This window comes from Mustela putorius, unplaced genomic scaffold (genome assembly GCF_011764305.1).
Source record: "Mustela putorius furo isolate JIRA1106 unplaced genomic scaffold, ASM1176430v1.1 tig00000785_pilon_pilon_pilon, whole genome shotgun sequence".
NCBI classification, from domain to species: domain Eukaryota; kingdom Metazoa; phylum Chordata; class Mammalia; order Carnivora; family Mustelidae; genus Mustela; species Mustela putorius.
This window is the reverse complement of record NW_025421480.1, coordinates 4,359,747-4,382,563: the sequence shown is the minus strand read 5'-3', so window position 1 is coordinate 4,382,563 and position 22,817 is coordinate 4,359,747. Positions and strand designations below refer to the sequence as shown.

General features: G+C 43.8%; 1 protein-coding gene across 3 annotated transcripts in view; it reads left to right on the top strand.

The window, feature by feature from the left end:
* The first annotated feature begins 7,884 nt into the window (after window positions 1–7,884).
* Window positions 7,885–22,817, top strand: part of GREM2 (gremlin 2, DAN family BMP antagonist) — a 111,092-nt gene continuing 96,159 nt past the window's right edge. Inside the window, exons 1-2 of one of the 3 annotated variants that reach the window (XM_045084648.1) lie at window positions 7,979–8,057; window positions 21,382–21,476. In XM_045084648.1, coding sequence (XP_044940583.1) covers window positions 21,448–21,476 — 29 coding nt within the window. In that variant the 5' untranslated portion in view covers window positions 7,979–8,057; window positions 21,382–21,447. Of the gene's footprint in view, window positions 8,058–21,381; window positions 21,477–22,817 lie in introns of all 3 variants that reach the window. The other 2 variants (XM_045084646.1, XM_045084647.1) reach the window with 2 other exon arrangements.

The window sequence follows — 22,817 nt, the reverse complement described above, 5'->3', positions numbered from 1 at the left end:
TCCAAATATATCAGGAACTTTTGCTTCGGGTCCTTTCAGACAGCAGGAATGTGTGTGTGGGAGAACAGAAGCAGCAGTGAGGGTTGCTTTATATTAATTCTGGCTCTGGACTGGAGAGGGGAGCCTGATCGATCGACTTTGTAAATAACCCAGAGCAGAGGTTAAGAAATAATAATAGTATTGTATATTGCCATTCTTAACAGAAACTAATTAAAAATTAATACTTTCTACTATTACAAGCACAACTAGAGAAAATCTCTTCAGAGTATTTAAATTCTGCCTGTTCCTCCAGAAATTGCTCTGAGATGTAATCTATGGCTATTATGCAGTAGTTGGGCAACACGCCTATTAAATAAAATATACCAGAAGATGGGGAGGAGAAGTGTTTCTTACCACAATGGAATAAGCAACCTTTTGTTCATTTGACAAAGGTTATTTGTATGTCTCCTACCAAGAACTCTGCTGGATACATCCATGAGGAAGGGTTATGGATGTCCCTCTTTCAAGATGGGGAAACTGAGTCAGAGAGCGATTGAGAGGCACTGATAGAACTAGGGCTTGAACCTGGGATGTCTGAGTCCAGAATTCTTTCTCTTGAAGATGTTGGCTAAGAATAACAAGAGAAAGAGAGACTTCCTATGGTGGGAATTCTAGAAGGAAAGGAATGCCTGATCCACGACAGAGGAAGGTGAAGGACAAGGTTGGCATCAGGCTGAGTCTAGAAGGAGCAGCATGCATTTTCAAGGTGGAAAACTACTTCAGAAGGAAGAAAGTGCACACTTCAGTGTGTGCCATTGTTCAACACTTTGCTTAGCTAGGGGGTCATTTTTACACAATGTTGGGTGGTAAGTCTTAGCATTCCCATCTTACAGATGTGGAAACTGAGTCCTGTAAAATGTGGTAAGTCATTAAGGCTGGTAAGATTACAGCCCCACGTTTGCTATTGTCCTTCCTAGGGGGCCCTGAAGAAGGAAGGGAGCCCAGACACATTCAGAGGGCCAGTCGGTCTGGATGTTCATTCCAGGACCACAGTTGTCAACCCAGTGTGTCCTCTGTGGCCACATGTCAGGAAATGAACTTCAGCCATAGTCACCAAGTGATTCACGTGAGTCTTGTATTCAGAAAGTGTATGGCATTGGGGCGGGGGGGAGAATGAACACTAAAAGGAGATCTAGGTGCAAAATCTGATACTTTTTTTTGGTTTGTTTTTTCTTTATGGGAATTTCATAACATAGCATTCACATTAGTATAATATCTAGTTTAAGTAAGACAAGAGGAAACATCTATTAACAAGCATACTGAATCTTATCTATGCAAAAGGATTCTGGTCTCTGAAAAATGACTTAAAATGTATAGTATATGTATAAATAAACTGTGGAGTATCAGTCGGCTGAGGCTATGTTGTGTGACAGTCACCAAATGACTACAGAATTACAGTGGTTTATGACAGCTAAGGTTTATCGCTCATCCTCGTATCTGTCTCAAACTGCTTATGCTCATGCCATCCTGATTCAGAGACCCAAGGACCTTGCTGGTCTCCTGGCAGGAAACAAAAGCAAGTGGGGGGTGGGGGCCGTGCATGGTGACTGTTGCTTTGTTTGGGAATCACACGTGTAACTTGTGCCCAGAGTAAGCCAAATTGCCAAGCCTCAGTCAGGGGGAGAAGGCATATACAAGCCTCTCTTAAGGATAAGTCCTGTAGGATGCAGAAATGAATATTTTGAATAATAATATAATCAACCACTATCAACCACTTAATTCAGACGGTATTTCTATTGAACAGAACAGATTGGAACCCCTTCTTTAGAATTACAGTCCAGGGGCGCCTGGGTGGCTCAGTGGGTTAAGCCGCTACCTTCGGCTCAGGTCATGATCTCAGGGCCCTGGGATCGAGCCCCACATCGGGCTCTCTGCTCAGCAGGGAGCCTGCTTCCCTCTCTCTCTCTCTGCCTGCCTCTCCGTCTACTTGTGATTTCTCTGTCAAATAAATAAATAAAATCTTTAAAAAAAAAAAAAAAAAGAATTACAGTCCAAGCCAGTTCATAATCCATATAAAGAAGTTTTCTTTCCATTAACAATTAACCCATCCATCAGTTAACTTTCTCATAAGAGTAGTTAGAAAATAAGTCATTGAACTAACCTTGACTGAGGGCCAGCTATGTACCAGACACAGTGGTAGGTGCTGGATACAGCAAATTAAATGAGACATAGTCCCTGCTTAAGGAGTATAGACTCATCATACAATTACACTACCTTAATCTGTGCTAAAATGGAAATAGGCAGCTTCTTCTCTTCCCATAAGGCACAGCTCAGAACGACTTGGGATTACTTCTAAAAATCAAATCAGGGACGCCTGGGTGGCTCAGTTGGTTGGACAACTGCTTTCGGCTCAGGTCATGATCCCGGAGTCCCAGGATCGAGTCCCGCATCAGGCTCCCAGCTCCACAGGGAGTCTGCTTCTCCCTCTGACCTTCTCCTTGCTCATGCTCTCTCTCACTGTCTCTCTCTCAAATAAATAAATAAAATCTTTAATAAAAAAAATAAAAAATAAAATAAAATAAAAATCAAATCAGTAGACTATACTATGTGGGTTAAAGCCAATTCTAGAGAGGACACCCTCCCCCCAATTCATGTGAAATAGCCAGATTCTCCCCTCCACATCCAAACATTGATTAGTGAATTTCAACAACTCCCGCTATCCACGGAATATGAAATGCCTGCTCCAGTGAGCTTTAATTCCTTATCTTATTAAGTATTTTCTCTGTACCAGGCCCTGTATAATCTCTCTGAAGCCAAATCTACTTTAATCGTCCTAAAACTCGACATTATAGGTATTTTAACCTTATTGTATATATGCCAAGACCAAAACCCAAGAAGAAAAGCAGAAATCCCAAACAGTAAGAGACTCAGCATTCACACCCTTTGTTGACATCGAAGTCCACACGCCACACGATGTGCAAGAATGTCCGTCATTTAAAACTAGCCTGAGGTTAACCTAACTTTTCAGATTATGGGAGACGCCCCCCTATTTCACTGGTTTTTTTTTTTTTTTTTTTCTTCTTGTAGTCTCCTTTCCCAGGAGGAGAAATTCACAAAATTTACCTCGAGCATTGGGAGATTTAGTATAAGAACACACACAGAAACAAGGGAAATAGAGGTACAGCCCATTGAAGCTGAGAAAGAGTGAGCAACGGGACACCCCCTTGTCTTGCATTCTTAGTCAAAACTTCACCAATGATCATTTTCAGCGTAATCATACATAGTATATTCTCCTTTCTCTGATTTTCAGACTCTTAAAGATAATATCATTGCTCTCAACTGCGAACTATAGATGGATAGCTAGATGGATAGGTAGATAATCAGAGCGATCGATACCCAGATAGAGCCGTAGTTTAAGATCTTCAAAAGAGGAAATCTGATTGGCAACTAGCCGCCATTATCTCTGCACGGCCGGCAGATTGTTTGCCTCTGAGCCTACTACCCGTAGTCAGATCAACATGAGGATGACTCTTCTGTACTCATGTACGGAACTTTCTAGGAGGGCTTCCTTAGCCCTGGGTTGTGAGGTTGGGGAAAGAGCTGTGGGGCGGCAGGCACCATGACGGAGGCTATCCTGGCCATTATCTCAACGACGTTTGTCATTGCTAAATCTTGTTTTAGCCGTCTCCTCTGTTTGCTGTGCCAGGAGCACATTGAGGTCAAAGGCTGTTGTATCTTCCCTTCACCCGGATTCTGCTCTCTTTGCCTCTTTCCGTCCATATCTCCGAACTAAGAGTACAACGCAGAGGCCTTGCTGACATCTAATAAGCATGAACTAATGAATCAAAAAAACCCACAGCCACCTGCTCCCTGGGTCTTAAGGGAAAATAGAGGGCTTGAGCTGAATATGTGGTCGTTCCCTTTCTTGTTAATTTCCCAAGCTCCTCTGTGTGTGGGTCATACTCTCTGCGTCACTGGGGTGACACAAACATGACAGATGGCACTCTCATGCCCAAGGAGTTTATTCTGCAACCCAGGAGGGGCTATATTTTTTCCTATAAAAACTCTTATAAATCTTATAAATCACTCTTGTGCATTTGGTGCAGGAATATTGTGACACGAGAAAGAGAAATGCTGTTCCATCCACATAAGCAGTAGCAATGTGTGGGTGGTAAGTTTTAGATGCCGATAGATCCGTGAATCCTAAATATTAATCCATTTGGAGATTTTGATGTATATATACAACATTAATCAGTAGAGTTTTGGCCTTTCTGTAAAATGAAGATTTTAATCTGATGGAAGAATATATATTTAAGTCGAAGAATTAAAAATTTCATATATCAAATTCACTTTAATGTTAAATTTAAACTGTTGTGATAACCTAAGGAAAATGACTATAACTATAAAAGAACTAAACAAACACTTATACATTTATCAATAAATTGATAGGGTAGAAAAAAGCTACTAAGATGAGTATGAGATAACCAAGAAAAAAAAGTCAGCATTAAAAAGGCATCTAATACAAGTTGGAAAGAAAATGATAAATCAGTATAGAAAACATCAAGAGAATGATGCTTATTAGAAAGTTAATCAGTCTTCAGCATACTAGCTATGTGGAAATCTCATATCTTTGAGTAGTAAAGAAAAATTGCAAACTCTTTTCTTCTTCTGTATGGTTTTTTAAAGTTTTCTGTTATTGCAAATGATGCATAGTCGTCATATGGATAAAAGGTTAAAAGGCCATCTCTAATCATCTTTAGTTCATAAATATATTTATATCATAATCATAACTTTTTAAACTTAATAACATGTCATTAGAATCATTTAGTGAAATTATAAGTTCTCTTACAATATTTTGAAGTTCCATAATAAAACCAAAGATGCTGTCATCTTTGATCCAGAAGAAACCCGGGATCATCTAATCTCTTTAGATGACTGTGAGCCCTTTCTTGACCACTTTGGTCACTGGGAAATCATCGATTTGCCAGGAAATCCTTGCATTTGCTTGCATGCTCTAATTATGAAAAGTCTTACTCTGAATTTTATTCACCTCCTTTAACTTCTCCCCAGAAGAGCACTGGGCTTGGCATGCATTTCAAGTTTTCCCATCCTTTAGTGGCATAGCCTAACTAAATCATGTTTACTCTACTCTACTTTTATACGGACTTGATCTATAAAATCAGGCTAATACTCTTTGCCCCATATTCCTCATCGGCTTGTTAGAAGATTCAAGTCAGAAAATACTTGTGAAAATGACAATACGCTTAAAGCATCTATGAATGATAAACATAATCCCTCTTTCATATATATTATTTGCAAATTGTTACCATGTTTACCTCAAGTCCCTTCTGCAAGACAAACTGCCCAATTCTCTTCATCATCTCCTATAAATTATAATATCCAAGACCACTATCTTAGGGACTCTTCTGGATACATGCCAGCTTGTGAATGTCTCCCATAAAAGGCGCCATATGAGCTAAACAGGTGACCCTGATGTGGCTGAATGAGTGGAAAACGAAATAGGATTGTTCTGCTGTTACTACGCCAGACAGATTACTCTGGTGTCTTCTGAGATGAAGAGTTTTTCTTATTACCACCACCTATGTTATTTATGAGAGCTAATTTAATTGCAGCATTTGAGAAATATCTTTGAAGAAAACCTTTTTAAAAGTAGCAAAATGATCAAAAGAATAAAACATAGAAAAACAAATACTAATAATTTATTTTCTCTAAGTCGCATGACTAATTGGGTATAAGAGATATATGCTTCCATGAATGAAGGAAAGAAGGCTTGAATCATCACCTAAAACAAAGTTTAAGATTTATCTGTGATTTTAAGCGATCCATGATTTTATTTTAAGGTCTTTTCAGGAATATAACGTGCAACAGTGATCCCCCCAAATAACAAGCAGAAAACATAACAACCTGCTTGATTTTATCAGTCGCGTCTCTCGTTTTGGAAAGGCAACTCTAAGAAAGTACAAATTATTGGCAGCATATTAGAACCTACCATCATCTGTCCTGGGATACCGTGTAAAATAACTATTTACCAAGTTGGTCAGATGATTTCAAGAATTGTTAGCTCGTCTATGCAAAGGCACGTGGGAATGCAAACCTGCTATAATAACACTTCCCTTCTCTTCGGATTGAATACTCTGTATAGAATAGTAATCTCAAAAAGGTAAGAAGGAAAGCAGTTATCCAATCTCCCAGCTCTGCCTGCTGTCTACCTTCATGACACAGGCAACTTTATCCTTCTCTGACTTTGCTTCTCCACCTGGAAAATCTGGAAAATCTTACCTATGACTCCTTTCTTTCTAGGACTGTTGAGACCTTTAGAAGAAATAAGCTTCACACATTCAAAGATTTATGTCAGTGTTGTTGTTGGTTTTTTGTTTTTTTTTTTAACTGCTTACTTGAAGAAAGGGAATGGATTCGAGTTGTAAAAGTTATTTGGAAGTTGGATTGTTGTTGGTAGAAACCAATGTGGCCAAATGTGGTTTTGTTTTGTATTTCTTTTGTCAATTTCTGAAACCTGAAACCAGGTTGGCCCATTCCAAAAAATGAGGCTTCTTGGAACATGTCCAAGTAAGAAAAGCAAGCAGGTAGTTTGTTTGGTGACAGTGAATTCCAAAAACTAATTTTTGTTTCCTGTGACTTTACAACAAAAGGTGTTAGGAGCTGGGCTGAAACCAGGACATCAAATACCAAACTAGTAGACAGAAGGCATAACACTGGGGGGAAATTTTCCAATCAAAACCCAAAATACAGCTCAGTGATTTCAGAAGCAATGTTTCTCGTCAAGAAGAACCGTCATTAAAATTTAAATAGGCACAAGTGAAAATGATTTAGGGGTGATGGCCGCTAAGGGAGGGTCTGTTTTAGAAAACACAGGGAAGTTTTATTTTATGCTTAACTTCCCCCAGTCAGGTTTGTCAGATCTCAGAAGAGAAATTGGGGGGGGGGGGTTCATTCTCAGCTGAGCATTTAGCACTCTTGACCTACACAGACTGAAAATTTTAATCCAGGCAACTTTTTCAGCAGAGTCTCACCAGCTTTCTTTGGCCAGTGAATCCCACTAAGTGAGTGTCTTCAGACCATCAGTGCAGACAAGACCCCCAAATTTAACAACAACAACAAAATGCAGGCGCACACAGGCGTCCCCGGAGCCTTCCGATGAGACACCGGGAGCCCACGCAGCCCAGGGATTGGTCTGGCGCCATCGCTCCGTGTTCACTGGACGCTGTCAAGTCTGATTTGCATTAGAAACCTCTGTATTCAATAAACAGAAATAAGGATAATGACCAAAGCGCTATTTGGAACAGAAAACAAACTCAAGCAGCGAGTGTTTTCCACTGAATTCATTCAAGATTTTAGCCGTGGAGCTCTCACTTCGGTGATGGGGCTCAGCTTGCCTTTAATGTCATTGGCCTCAGTTACTCAAAACAAAAGGGGCCTGATGGGTGCGTGTGTGTGCGCGCGCGTGTGTGTGTGCGCGCGTGTGTGTCCGCACACACACGGGCTTTGTACGTCCCTCACATTCAGACCCATCCCCCAAGGGAGGAGACCTGAGGGGAGTGCGCGGGTTTTGCGGGCCCGGGGATGGAGCTTCCCCCACGTAAGCAGGGCGGCTCGGGGGAAGTCCGCTCGCAGCCGCGCTCCCGCCACCGCAGCGCCGCGCAGCCAGCCTGCAGCCGGCGGAGGAGACTCCCCGCGAGCGAGGGCACGGCGCGGGGCCGCGACGCCTGCGGGGCCGAGCGAGGCCCGGCGGGGGCGGGGGCGCGGCGCGTGTCCTCGGCTCGGCGCGCGGAGCCAATAGGAAGCCCGGGCCGCGCCGAGACCCGGGCGCAGCGCCGCGCGGAGGCACAGCCCAGCCCCGGCCGGTGCACAGCCGCCAGCCGCAGCCCCGCGCGCCCCGCGCCGCCCCCCGCCCGCGCGCGCCCCCGCAGGCGCGTCCGCGGGAGCCCGGCCGCCGGCCCCCGAAGGCGGCAGACGCAGAGCCGGCGCGCAGCCCGCGGGGCGCTCTGTGGCTCGCCGGACAGGGCCCCGAGGACGAGGCTCCCATCGCGGCACTGCAGGTACGTCGCGACCGCGGGGCGCGGACACGGCTCCCCGTTCCTGCCTCCGCGGGGCACTTAGAAGTCCCTGGCGCCGCTGCTTCCTCGGCGGGTCCCCGCCGAGAGCGGCGAGGGCGCGTCCCGGGTCCCCCCGAGGGAGAAGCGGTTGACGCGCGTTCGGAGGGCGCGGGGTCCGGCCACCCACGCGGGTCCCCGCGGCTGCGACGGGGCCGTCCGACTCGCTCGGCGTCCGCGTCTCTGCAGCCGCGCCGGGCTCTGCGCGCTGTCACGCTGCCCCCGGCCGGTCCCGGGGACCCCGTCGTGGCTGAGACCGCGGCGAGGCGGACGCGGCTGGTTGTTGGGAAGCGCGCTCCGAGCAGTCCCCACCGCCCCCGCGGGTCGGGACCCTCCTCCGAGGAGCAGGAGCGCGCGCGGACGGAGCACGGGTTTGAGCCTAAAAGCGCGGCCGGCGTGGGCCGCGCTCGGGAGTGGGAACAGCGCCGTGTCGCGTCGCTGTGGCCGGAGACCGAGGAGGGAGGACGGGGTGTCTCGGTGAAATGGTCAGCGACCCCTGCTGTGTGCCTGATTTACCCGGGCATCGTCTTCGGAGGTGAACGTGCGTCGGTGTTGTGCACCGTCCGGTGGGAAGAATTCCGAGACCTCCCGGATCGCTACACTAAAAAGTCATGAACTTGGAACCGTGTCGTAGGTGGGATCTTGGGAGGACGTGCCCATCTGGGGCTTGATTTTATTTGATACTAAAATCCGTAGATGCCTGGCCATGTCCTGGCCTGTCTTTATTCATTTTATTTTGAGACGTGAATTTAGTAAAAATAAATAAATTTAAAAAAAAAATATATATATATATATGACCATGTTTGATTTCAGATTTTGAAGATGGTTACATAACTTTTTTTTTCCTGTTGATTACTTGTGATTAAATTAGCATTGCCTAATGAGTTCAGCCTTTGCCTTGGAAAAGCCAGTGGGGACTGAGTGGAGGCTGAGTTAGAAGATTAGCCTTGCTTTGGACGATCCTCAAACAGCTGGCATAGAGCTGCCCTGAATCCCCGAATAAGAGCTTTTCCTGCAGTGAAGGACTCTGGTTCCACGAGAGAACCGCCCTATAGCAGGTGCAGGGCTGGTAGAGGATGTTCTCTTACTAGAGAACAAGAGAACTTGAGTATGTTCTCGCTCTTCTCGGTGGATTCTGGGTGGAACATATTCAAACCCTGCACTGTTCCCCATTCTGTCATGCCTGGACTGTAGGGTACCCCTGATCCAAGACATGTGCCTGCCCAAAGTAGATAAGGCAGATGTAAGAAAGGTATTTGTTTTACATATCACAATGGAGAATTTACACTGACCTGTTTTTTTAAATCAAATTAATCTTTGTCATTAAGGAAAAGGCATGCTTAGCTCGACCATGGAGGCTTGAAAACTGTTCATAGGGTTGCCCAATGCCAAGTTCGAATGATATAAGGGGGTATTTTTGAAACCATGTCAAAGAAGAGACATGGCAAGTGAGTATTTTATTTTGCAGAGAGCATTTTGATTTTATATGAATATTTTTCTCTTTTTACATCACAAAGGAAACTAATTGTCAGGAATTTACCTATTTCAATAAACACTAATTAACTGACCCCACTCAATTTTATTTGCAGTTAAAAGTGTAGTTTTGTGTCACTATACACATTTTTCAATCTAAAAGTATAATATCTGCAATACACGGAGACCCGTTGCCTTTTGCCATCCAAGCTCAAGAGCAGTTTTGGGCATGTCAGTAGTGACTGTAAATGTGAGGCTGAATATGTATACTTACACACTTTGTCTGGACTAAGAGCTTTTCAAAGATAAATGTAAACCGTGCTTTGATTACTCATTGTTTCGTGCTATCACTCTTCGCTGGGAGAAGTAATCGAAAGTTCATTCCCTCTGTGTTTTAGGATAGCGGGCTAGAGCTTTAGATACCATCAAGTTATAAGTTTGGTAAAGTTTAAACAAGGTACTTGCCTTGAAATCTCTTTAAAGTAAACAACAACTCCTTAGTCCTCTTCTTCTAAAGCAAAGGAATGGAATTAGGCTTCCAGTCTGGGCGCCCGAGTTCTTATTGATATGGAGAGGACTGGCCGGCCTAGGTCAAGGACAAACACCAAACACCGAGAGGCTGCCGAGGCACACAAGAGATCAGACCAGCCACGTCCTGCCAGGTTGCAAGCGCTTTGTCAGTATCAGGGTCCACTAAGTATTTAGGAGAAAGTGGTGAATTAGAGCAACTGCCTGGGCCAAGTATTGGGCTTAAAACAAGTCATACAGAGAGCCAGCAAATAAGACAAATTGTTTCGAAGGGGAAATACACGGTTATAAACTTGGCCTCTGGTGCTGTCTACTCCTGTGTTTGCTTAGCTGTTTCTCTTCCTACCCCAGAGTTCTCTTTTCTCTAAACTGGACACACTGACCTAATCATGTGTAGAATGAATTTTGAGCGCAAGTCAGGCTAAAGTATGGTCCTCAAGTCCCTAGTCTAAATACAGGTATTTCCCACAGCCACCACTTCTGGGTGGAGATATGTCTTTGACTGGCCAGCTGGTCTGTAGGGCCCAGCTCACGCGGACCACTGATGTGCAGAGCAGAGTCCCAGAGCCACGTGGCCTTAAGAGGGTGATGAACAGGGAGAGGGTCAAAGCACCGAGAGTGCGGGGGGGAGAGGGCATAAAGATTGTCATCCTGAAATAGGAACCCAAGAGTCAAAGGCTTAATAATGAGTGTGTTTCCTCAAATAAGCTTCCGGTATAAACTTTCAGTGTGATTTCCTGAATATTTTAAACAAACTCTCATGTGTACACATGGACCTTGCACCCAGGTATGGGATGAAAATAAATACATGGGGTGTGCTGTTAACACTCACCAGGAGAGGGCAGCGTGCAAACTGTAAAAAGTGACGTCTCCTCTCGACCAGGGGTTCTCCGATCTCCAAAATAGCTAAACCTGTCTCCCTAACAGTAGGCACGGTCTTCCCTTTGGAAAAGCAGAATTGAGAGCCTTACTTAATACGGGATACACCGTTCAGAAAGATTTGTTTCTACTTTTGCCCCCAGAGTTGGAGCCGCCCGGCAAGAACAGGAAAGCAGCCTATTTAAGAGAGAATTCAACTTCTCTGTCTGAATTAGCTTCATTCTTTTTGAAGCAGTCCAAGTGGTCTTTATCTTGACTCTGCCAGGAGAGGGGTAGGAGAAAGGGAGGTAGAATACAGAGGGAAAAAAGAGAGAGAATGGGGTTTTTTTGCGTTGGTTCTCGAGGGGAAGTTTTTATGAGCTGCTTTCTCTGTACACCTTGTCATTGTTTCAAGCATGTCTCAAAGGCAGGTTCAGGGCCACCTTGTAAATTGACAGTCAGTAGTGTCTCTAGTGAATTTGGTTTCAAAACAGGAGAGCTAGAATAGCTTTTTTGGGGGGGGGGAGTCTAAGACTTGTGCTATAAAAAAAAATAAATAAAATAAGGATTCTACATCTACTGCTTAGAATCTCAGAATCTCCGAGATGGTCAGACCTAATCCCTACTACACCTAGTCCAGCCTTTGAAAAACTCAAGGCTGATAAGCCTCGCACTGTTCTTACTTTCACAGATCAGCCATATTCTAGGAACAAACTATAAATGTGCACAGGAGAGAAATAATCACTCTTCAAGTGGGCGACCTGGAGCTGGCGGCGAGAATCCCTGCACGCTTCATTCTGATTGAGCTACGTCGGGGATTTTAGCTTCAGGAACACCCTTGTCTCTGCCGCAATTTGTGCCGTCACATTCCACACACAGCTTTGCTGCTAAATATGAAGGCTGTTTAGAATGCAGCTCAGAGGGGGCTTTAAAAACAAAGTCTCTGCTAGGAGGCGTGGTGTCCTTGAATCAAAGCAGGAGGTTTTTTCAAGGACAAAGTCAAGATGTCTCAGTGTCTGGGAAGAAAGGGAGGTCACTGCGTGTCTCCCCCATTCTCGGCCAGATTAGCCTCTGCAGCACTCCCGTGTACTGTCTGGAATGACGCAGTGCCCCAGTGCTGCTGAGGGAGCTTGGGTAAAGGGGGTAACATTCGTCCAGGGTCATCGTAGAACCCAGCACAGTGCCGCAATAGTGGGGCGTCAGCCACAAGGGAGGGAGAGGCAAACCCTAGAGGCTGAGAAGCTGCATTGCTGTTTCTCAGTTTTTGATGTAGCCCTTCCCAGCTCCTTCAGTCAGAGAAACTCTGGATTCCATCTCTTTTTTCTAGATTACTTTGTAATAAAGGAATCCCATGGCTGAAGGATAAATCTGTTTGAAGGCACTTACCTGTTTGAGAGGCAAAGCAGGGTAAGTAAGATTGTAGGCTGCTGGCGAATACAGTAACCCTCAGGAGAAGACACACCTGAGGGTTTGTTCCAGGAAGAAAACATTTCCGGATTGTGAAGGCAAGGGAATTTGAGACAAAGGAAATACATGACTTAATGAAAAAATTCTCCCCAAAGAGGGTTTTTGAAGGCTATGACACCAAGAACACAAAAATTCACAAACATGACTTTTGTGGTATGGATTAGTAGTAGTTCCAAGCTAAAATCCTCCACTCTTGTAATTTATTTAAACATCGAGAGAGGGAAAAAAATAGAACACACTGAGCAGGGGAACACTTGACTAGCTCATGTGAAATGCTAAGCTGAGTTGACTTTGCCTAGAACAAATACCATCTGCGTTCACAATGATCCCACCTGGTTCTATAGTTGGGACTCTAAAAGCTGAAGGAGGATCATCTTATCACCTATGGGAAACTTGCCACCTCCCTCTGCTTTCGTGCAATTACAACACACACCCTGGATAATGCATTATATTTTCTAATTATAGTAGCACTGTTTCAGGCAAGTCGATAGATGTGTGATATTGTACTTACAGTTAATAAAAGCCCAGCAGGTCTATAATGAGATTTCATTGCCACTTGCTTTTTCTAGGAATCTAAATTTCATCCAGTTTTCAAGCTATCTTTAATTTTCCCTTACTGATCATTTTACAAATTAAGATTCATCTAACACTTGTTAAGGGCTGAACACATGCCAGATTATACTAAACACGTTCCTGCATAATATATAATTTAACCGTTACATGAACTCGGAGGATTTATCTTCTGCAAGTTTTATTAAGGCATTGATTATAACCAGGACATTTGAAAGCTAAAAACATAACCATTTATGCAAGCATTCATTCAATAGGTAGCTGTTGAGCTTCTTTGAACAGCAGTAACAAAAGCAACAGTAACAAAATGATCTGGTTATTATTGCTAGATGATCCTTTGCATTTTGTTTCCACATACATTGTTGCACTTAATTCCTGGATCAGCCAGTTCCTCACACATGTGTAAACAACAAGCAAACATCTTTCTACAGCACCAACTCCTCACTTCGCGATTGAAACTATGTATGTGGAAATAATCTTGCCTGACTGTTGATTGAAGTCTGTGGTCATAGGAGTGTCTTATTTGATAAACAGATGAAAAATAGTCACCCTCAAGCCCACTACTGGAGAGAAAAAATAGGTTGTGTCTATTTTAACCCCTTTGCTGAGGACGTGTTCATGTCTCAGGGCCACATCCTCTGGCCGGCAGACAGCACCCCTCATTGTAGCTCGTTAAATATGTGCAGCAATACAGAAATGTGTAGCTTCAGGTATATATATCTGCCTCCTAGACGTCAACTTGACAAATGATATGGAAATGTGAGATATCTCACTTCTGTGAATTCAGAGAATGTAAACTTTGGAGAAAACAGACAATAGCAGACAATGGCATCACAGTGTTTCAGAAGGCCAAATGATATTAAGACCCCTTTGACCTAGGAGGGTTATCTGGTTATTATTAAAACTTATCAAGTTAGGAAAATGAGAGGACCAGGTTTGCACCTGTTCCTGTTTTTCACATTGGGAGTGTGGCCTTAAGGAGAGCCTACGATCTCTTGAGCTCACTCTTTAAAAACAGAGATGGAAGTGGATCACTGTATTTCTTTCCAGGCCTAAACATCAGTTCTACATGCTTCCTTCTGTGACCACAGCTGACATTCCTTGAAGGATGACTGTTTTTCAAGTCTTTTATAGGTATCATCTAAGCTTTATCAAAAGCCTAATATTCTTGTTATTATCCCCACCTTACAGGTGAGATATCAAAGACTTAGGGGGATTAACACAGCTTTCAATTGCGAACTAGGATTCACACCCTTCCCCACCTTGCCCATTGTATGTTGCACCTTCATTCACTTATCTATAGTATGTGGAGAGGATTCTGTGTGCAAGGTGTTGTGCAAGCTTATGGGGATAATCATGAAGAGCTCAAATAAGTAGGAAAGACAAAGAATATTCTAGCAACTCTAAGGGTATTTGCTGAGTATGGTAATACAGGAGGCTTTGCAAATCTATGGTATTATTTTGCCTTGTTAACAAAACCATTTGACAGTTTAAGTCTACTGATTGGAAGAGCTCAACTCTTTTCTTTGTATCATTTTGGATAGTTCTCCCCCTCCAAGATAGCGGGGTGTTAGTCTTCCTTGTATAATTATTTTTGTCATATGTTTACATCTTTCACTAAATTTTAAATTTCCCTTGAGGACAGAAGCCATTTCTTATTCATCTTTTGGTTCCCCAGCACAGAATTGATGCTTAATGAATTTTACATCTGCTGATCTCCTGCTATGTCTAATTTATGGCTAGCAGCAGAGACTCCTGTTTATCTGCGAAAAGGTGCAGTCTTCAAGAGCTTTAAATAGGGAATCCTGGGTGGCTCAGTGGGTTAAGCCTCTGCCTTCAGCTCAGGTCATGATCTCTGGGACCTGGGATTGAGCTCCGGGTTGGGCTCTCTGCTCAGTGGGGAGCCTGCTTCTCTCTCTGTCTGCCTCTCTGCCTACTTGTGCTCTCTGTCTGTCAAATAAATAAATAACATTTTTTTTTAAGGCTTTAAATACACACATTCGGTGTAGGCTAAACAAATGATAAACTCAGTCATTCATCTGGGAGGAAAGAAAACTTTTTTTTTCCTTTTTCCTTTGTGTTCCTGATCCCTTGTGTAACACATTAAAGTTTAAAATGATCATTTCAGTAGGAAAATCAAGCCATCATTAAAAGTCAGTTAATCCTCTTTTTAAACAACTTACTGCTTTGACTTTAAAATACTTAATCAACCATTTTGACAGATTTTTCTTACCCAAGTGAGAGATCACTTCATCATTAGAGGGTGCCAAGGTGTCCCTCCAAGTTTATCCTTCCTTCCTTTGGGGATGTGTGGGCTGGTCATAACACACTGGAATGCTTGCTAACTTTCCGGGCGCTGTGCTTTCATTTGGAAATTAACAAACTCTAACTCATGCAGAGAAAGCGATAAGGTTACCAAAGATTCTGGAAACAGTGTCGGGTTTGAATCGGAAGGCTTAATTTAGGAGAAGCAGGAGAGTTCAAGAGGACCGATTTGCTCTGTGTGGCTGCAAAAAGCAGATTTTTAAAAATCTCTGTGAAAAAATTCTTCACAGAGAGTTCTTTCTCTGTGGGGTTAGTCTGTGACAATTCTGGGGTAATCTATGACAATTCAGGGGAGTCTATGAATTTGGGTGGTAAAAAATGGCATCTTTGTCTCTACTGCCCTGAAACTGAAATTTCCCTTTCCCTTTAGCTCTGAACGTCAGCAGCAGACCCCAGCAGTATTAGCAGAACCATCGCCTTGTCACCAAGAGAAATCAGAGCTATTTTCATACTACACCACAGTTGATACAAATGTTTCAAAATATCTCTTACACCTACTACTTCAAAATTATGGTGCTTATGATACCTACTTCTAGATCTTAGTATTAACATGTAAGGAAGACAACATAAATCTATATCACACTTTTAAAAAAATATGTTAGTATATATATATATTTTTATATTTCTACACACATATTTATATATATACACACATACGTGTGTGTGTGCGTGCGCGCACGTATACACACACACATACATAGTTCCCTATTAAGAATATACATTTCTGGGGGAGCCTTGGTGGCTCAGTTGGTTGAAGGTCTGACTCTTGATTTCAGCTCAGGTGACGATCTCAGGGTCATCAGACTGCTTACGATTCTCTTTCTTGTTCTCCCTCTGTCCCTCCCTGCTCATTCTCTCTCTTTCTCTCTCTAAAAAAAGAGAGTATGCACTTCTGACCTTAGAAACATGATCCTGAAAAGGAGCTTTACTAGACCAAAAGGACGTCCGTGCGGGAAAAAATCTAAAACTCCTCAGTCTAGAGGGTGGTAAATTTGGCTTCTTAGATGGCAAATGTTCTGTCAGCTGAAGTTGCCCCAAATGGAACAGGCCACCCTGGGAGCCCAGGAAGCTTGTGCTGGTGCGGGGCGGGGCAGCGGTGGGGACGGATCTCAGTTGCGGGGAGTCCTACATCAGATACGGGGTCGGGCATGATGCCAGCACCCAACACTGAGGCTACGTGGTCAAGAGCAAGAGACAAAGGGAAGTCCATTGCTTTCCTCAATTTCGGTTTGCAAGGCTCTGAGCCTGCTGGCTTCAATAAGGAGAAAGAGACAAGAGTCCTTCAGTGGTGCACACCATGCCACATATCTTGGTGTTTGTTTCTAGGTTAGTCTCAAACATCAGTAAGTACTTGTGACTGGGGTGGCTGAGGGCCACCGTTACCGATCAGGTCTGGCTAGTGTCCTGAAAAGTCAGAGACTCACCGCTTGGGGTTCCTAGGTACAAAAACCCAGGCTGGATTGTAACTGTGCTTCCATTTCTGGCCTCCGCTCCTGTGCTGTGAGATATCTCAGGAGCCATGCATTGGCTTCTTGATGTCTCCAATCCAAGAGACTTCATGTCTGGCAAACAAATCGGTGGATGCCCCTGTAGAGGTCACTGCTGTTGCAGAACCAGTGGTCCCATTTTTTAAAAATAAATTAAGGAAGAAAATATGAGAAAGAATATTTCTGATTTTACTCGATATAAGTATCCTCATGGGATGGGCTCTCAGAGAGCATAGTTCTGGATCACTGAGTAGCCAAGTAAAAACCTCAGAGAATTCTGTTCTTGGCGAAATGAGAAAATTCTCTTCAATTGAACTCAATGGAAATGTTGACAGCAAAGACCTTTCAGGGTGGCTGGGGCCTTGGTGGTCTCTGGTATCTTTTTGGGAGGTAAAGCATTTTATTCAGGATTTGGTCAAACTGAGGAGAAGTTCTCCCTCACAGGGATGCCAAGGTGTTCCTATACATGCAGAGCTCATTCTTCCAACCTTACAGACTTTGGGAAGGTGGGGCTCATGCTGGAAGGCAGAGTTGGGAGGGGACAGGAAGGACCTACCACGCAACTACTGTGCATTTTAGGTATTTGAACATACAATTCATCATCAAGTTTTTATAAAAACTTTTTGCAGTAAGTGCTGCTGTCCACATTTCACTGACAAAAAACTGAAGTTTACTGAGCTTCAGTAAATTTCCTAACTTCACACAGCCGCTCAGTGGCTCAGTAAGCATCTTTCCGAGAGCTTAAGAACTCCAAATACAAGTCACTGCCTTTTCACTACAACAAAGCTTGAAAACACTGCCTTTGTCTTCCATAATTTTGGTTCTGTTGCCTCGCAGTGATGCAGGGTTCATGCTAGAGACAGAGATAAGAGTCTAGGTATGTTGTGTTGGGAGAATATCAAACAGAGAGGAAGTGTTTGTTCACTTCTAGTTTAAAGCATGAACTTTGGAGTCGGATAAACCTGGCTCCGTTCCTATCTGAGAGCATTGTTTCTTAGAAGCAGTAATCCTCATCTAAAATCTCATAGTACGGTTTTAAGAATTATATGAAATAATGGTGTCATTCCAGGCACAAAAAGCAGTTCTCGTTATTATCTGCGTATTTATTTAGCAGCCTTTTAACATTAGTGGGTAAAAAACAGAGGTCTTCAGAATGGATATCAGTGAATATTTAGTAAAAGAACAGTGCATTGCTGTGAATGCCTTGGAATTAGAAGCTCGAATCCAATTTTATGAACTGAGACAAGTAAAACATTTGAGTCTGAAGTTTCTCTTTTAAATGTAATAATTATTTAGAAGAGTTCATTAAACACTCTCCCTGGAACCATTGATTCTTTTGACAAATATTTACGGATCCAGAGCTGGAAATGGCAGAATATCAAAAGACGGATCATCTTTTCAAGGAGCTTATAGCCAACGGGGAAGATAAAACATATGTGTCAATAATGAGCACACCAGATGAAAACTGGATAAAATTGGTGATGAGGCAAACAAACGAGGGGACAGAGGCATTGGAGGAGTGAGAAGTTATTTCCGTTGAAGAACTTTCGATGCTCCAGGAAGGCCTGGACACACCATGCCGTGTGCCACTTTGGATTATTTCCTGTCTGTTTTCTCCAGCCGATGACCTGTGTTCTGTATCACTCTCTTCTGGCTCGTTGAGTTTTAGAGATACAAAGTAGCAACTTATTTAACCTTCTCATTTCACACAGAGGGAACTGATAGCTCAGAAAGCTGTGTGCCTTGTAGAACTAGACGTGGAACCCGGTTCCCTGTCTCCCAATCTATTCCTCTTCCTACCACACCATGCCCGCCAGTGGGCCTCCACCAGGAAGCTAAGCCTAAATCAACAGTACACAAAGTGCTGCAGGAGGTTTCACAAAGGTCCAAGGTGCAGGCTGCAGGATGTGTGCCCCAGCGGGGCAGAGACCATTTTGCTTTGGGGACAGTAGAAGGATTTTGTATAAATGCCATGTAGTCTGTTGTTGTTTAATTTGGATGAACTTTTCTCCTGCTCTCTGCAATACCAGATAATCCTAGAGCTTGCACTCCCCAAGGCTGAGGTCCATTGAAATAGTCCCAGTCATTTTTGGAAGGTCCAGCAGTGCCTTCAAATCACATCATGAACAAATGGAAAATGGAATGAAGTGGTAAGAGGAGGAAAGTCACTTTGCATTCTCCTTCCCAGGCCACCAAGTGTCATAGTGCTTTTCGGCTTATTAAAATAATAACGGTGACTTTCCCTGCCCTCTGTTTGGACCAAGGATGGATCTTTTTTTGTGATCTATGCAGTCAGGTTTTTCCACATCCCCGGCAACCGGTGTTTTCTCTAGTTCAAATGCCCTAGTTAGACAGGTTTACTTGGTCACACTTAGAATGACTTTAACCGACAAATGCAGCCTCTGGACAGGATTTGGGAAAAGAAAAGAGCTGGTGTCACACTCCATCCAGAATTTTCCCCCTCCTGTTTGTCAGAGGAAGGGTGCTCTCTGGAGGAACACTTTCTTCTCTTCCTCAGCCAGCTCATTTGGCTCAGTGCTCCTTCTCGCTGCTCGCTCCTTTAATTTTTGGAAACAGACATGCGCGGAACCAGACAGCCCCCCTGGGACAAGCCGCCCAGCAAATAGTGGGCACCTCCCTCCTGCATGGCTGTTCCTACCCATGGTGCCCCTAGATGACTCTGAGGGTCAGCAAGAGACAGATTTCTCTCTGTGGGAGAAGAACTGTCCCTTGCACAGCCAGGAAGATGTTTTACTCCAGGAGAGAAAGCCACAGGAAGCAGGGCATAGTCCAAGCAGGGTATGTCCGAGGCTGGAAAGCCGTCCTTCCTGGTTACTTCATTCATGACTGCTGCCCTACTCCAGCTGAGTTTACATGCCATTGACCTCAAGTAATTGGGCTGGGGAAGATGAAACAACTAACTCTTCATGAAGCTTCTTTTTATCCAAATTTGGAGCAAAACTCGTGAACTCTATTCTTGGGGTTGAATGAGACAACATTGCTGAAGGCTTGTGTCTGAATAGGCACCATATGGATTTGTGCAAAGGGAAGCAAATAATCCTCAGTTGTAAAAATATCTCTGGTCTTCCTAAGGGTGATAGGCACCCACATGTTTCTGTCAGGTGGTTTTGCTATAAACAATTATTCTTGGACTAATAGGAAAATTTCCTTTTATAGTGATTGTACATTTTCCCAGATTATCAGTGTAGCATGCAAAATCCCACAACTTCAGAAACTCCAAAGATCAAAGTCAGAGAGGCCAGTGAAGTCATTAGACTCACCACCCACCAGAACAATAGTTTGGCTACCAGAGAGCCCCTTTGCTGACAACAAGAAAGTGTGCTCTCACAATTGCCAAACTGCACTGTGAAAACTGATATGCATTCCTAATTCCTGCATTTGATATTCCTGTTGTTTCTCGATGGCAGTAAAACTCAGATTGTCTCCATATGATTAAAACATTGGCCAGCTGAGGTTTTGGGGCCGTTCAGTCAATATTAACGGCTGCGGTGTTGAACTGATTTTCTGTTTCAAGCGACAGCCAAGACTATCAAGTAAACCCAAAAATATTTATTAGGGCAGCTTCTGAATATATAGGCTGTGGCTCATGACACAGACTCAATAATCTCATTAAAGGACGGGAAAAGATTTTTTTCCCATCTGTGTAAACCCCATCGGTAGTTGGCCTGTGGTGTAGGTGCATTGGAAATGTCTTTGGAATGCGTGAAAAAAATGAGTAACTTAGAGTGTGTAGATTGGAAAGTAAGGACCTGTAGCTGTTGAAATATAAAAAAGAACTCACAGATAATGTTAACAAATTGACCATCCATTTAGCAGTTTAGCCTTGTTTTGTCAAGGTTCTGATTTATATACAATCAAGCATTCCTGAGTGTTTACTGTGTGGCAGGCTCTAGAGTCTAGAGAAGGATGAAGATCCGGTCCTGCCCTCCAGCAGCTCCCCGTCCGGCAGGGGAGACAAGCACTAGGCAGGTAACAGATAACCGCAACAATGGCAACGTGACTCGCTAGTTTTGCTTTGTAGAGGCTGTAAAGCACACGTCACACCGGAGGAGACCGTGACCCTGACCGTGAGCTCATTACGCAAAGCGGTTCACAGCCCGCATACATCATCTCTTCCGTGGTTTCATTTCTTGGTTTTGGTTTTGTGGTTTTTTGGTTTTGTTTTCGTCCTTGTGACAGGACAATAGACCTGCTGTGCAACCTTTTCCTGGTCCCTTGGACTACTAGTAAAATGCAAACAGTCTGCGGCATCTACAATGTCCTGTTGGCTCGCTGGCCTGTGGCTTAGGAGGCTCCTCCGTCCGGGCACTCAGGACACTCTGGCTTCTGGGTTTTGCTGCACACCAGAGACAGTGGTCTCATTCCTGGCTTTTTCCAAAAGGTTCGTAGCCACGATCATAAAAAAGGATTACTGGAATCCCAGCAAGTCACATTCAGGTGTAGCTCTTTGGAAAAACATGATCTGAAGAAGGCAGTGTGCCTCGGTAGAGCAGTAACACTCCTTGTTTCTGTTTTCCGTTCTGGCGTTGGCCGGGTTTTAGCTCACAACAAAGAATGGCACGGCCGGCTTGTCGTTCCCAGCCCTTGCTGACTTGTGTACGGGCCGGATGCAGGATGGAGAAGTGAATACCAGAAGGTCAGATCCTTTTTGTTTTTCTCCCGAAGTACGCACAAGGAGATAACCAAATGTTTGTTTTTCTGTCAGAGCATGAGTTTGGGTACATCTACGTGCCTGGAGGCAGCTGAACGAGAATCCTGTTTCATAACAGGGGCTTACGTGGAGTGATCTAAACGGCTCTCCACAGCCCAAATGACATTAAACATGAATTCAGTCACCTTGTTTTATCGGGGTGTGGGGGGGTGTGCACACAAATGACCACAGTAAGTAGCAGTGGGGGACCAGAAAGGTCAAGGCATTTCTCTGTAGTTTTGCATTTCCTTAGCTGCCCCTGGAAAAATGCAATGGATTTCAAACCTTGACTAAGTTTCCCTTCCATAAGAGATATCATATAAAATGACTGATTCAATTCAGGATTCCACCTCGTGTTTAAACAAGCAAGATATCCATGTCCCAAAGGAATTCAGAAATGCCAATGATTCACTAATAATGACAAGAAAAATAATTTCTGTCATTCAGTGAGCCCATCTATAGTGGAATAATCTAATTATAACTGTTACTAGAGAAGGCCACACCTCATTTAGAACTTACCATATTCCAAGGACTGGAGTCAATCTTTTTACATGCATTCAAGCCCAAATAACAGTCCTGAGAAAAGCACTGTTATCTCTGTTCTCCAGAACTCTGAGAGTCGAGTTTATTTCCCCTTGAGCAAAAGTTAGACCCCCCTGCCGCCCCCGTCTGTCTACCTCCAAAGCTCTAACTCCTAACCCGCATGCAAGATTTTGACCTTCACATATTATTAGGTATTTTACAAAGACAATCCTGTTAATTTTGAACGCAACCTTAGAGTCAAGTCTTATTATTATTCCTTTCATACACATGGAGACCCAGAGCCCCAATGCCAACAGCAAAGAGCCAGAATTCAGACCCAACTAGGCCTGACTCCAAAGCCCTTGCTTTCCATCGACTCAGTGCACTGCCTCCAGAAGTGTTCCAGGACGCTCTCCTCATTCGCGGGTTGCCTTTCTTCCCAGTGGGTTTTCTGGTGCCTGAAATTCCCTTAATAGGAAATAACACCTTTCATTCCACAACTTGGAAGCTGACTTGGAAAGAAAAACACTGCTGGGGTATTTGAAGATTGACCAAAGAACTCTGGGTTGTCAAGGCCTGTATACAGGTGCACGGGGGGAGGGGGACAAAGGAAAAAGGGTGTGTGGGGAGGGTCTGAGGGCACGACACAGAGGACTAAATAAATTAAGAAAAGGAGCCTGAGGATTAATGAGGAAAGCAACTACTTCACCGTTTTTCCAAGGGCTAGGTCAGGGAACCGCATTGCTTAGTATTAAACAAACAAAC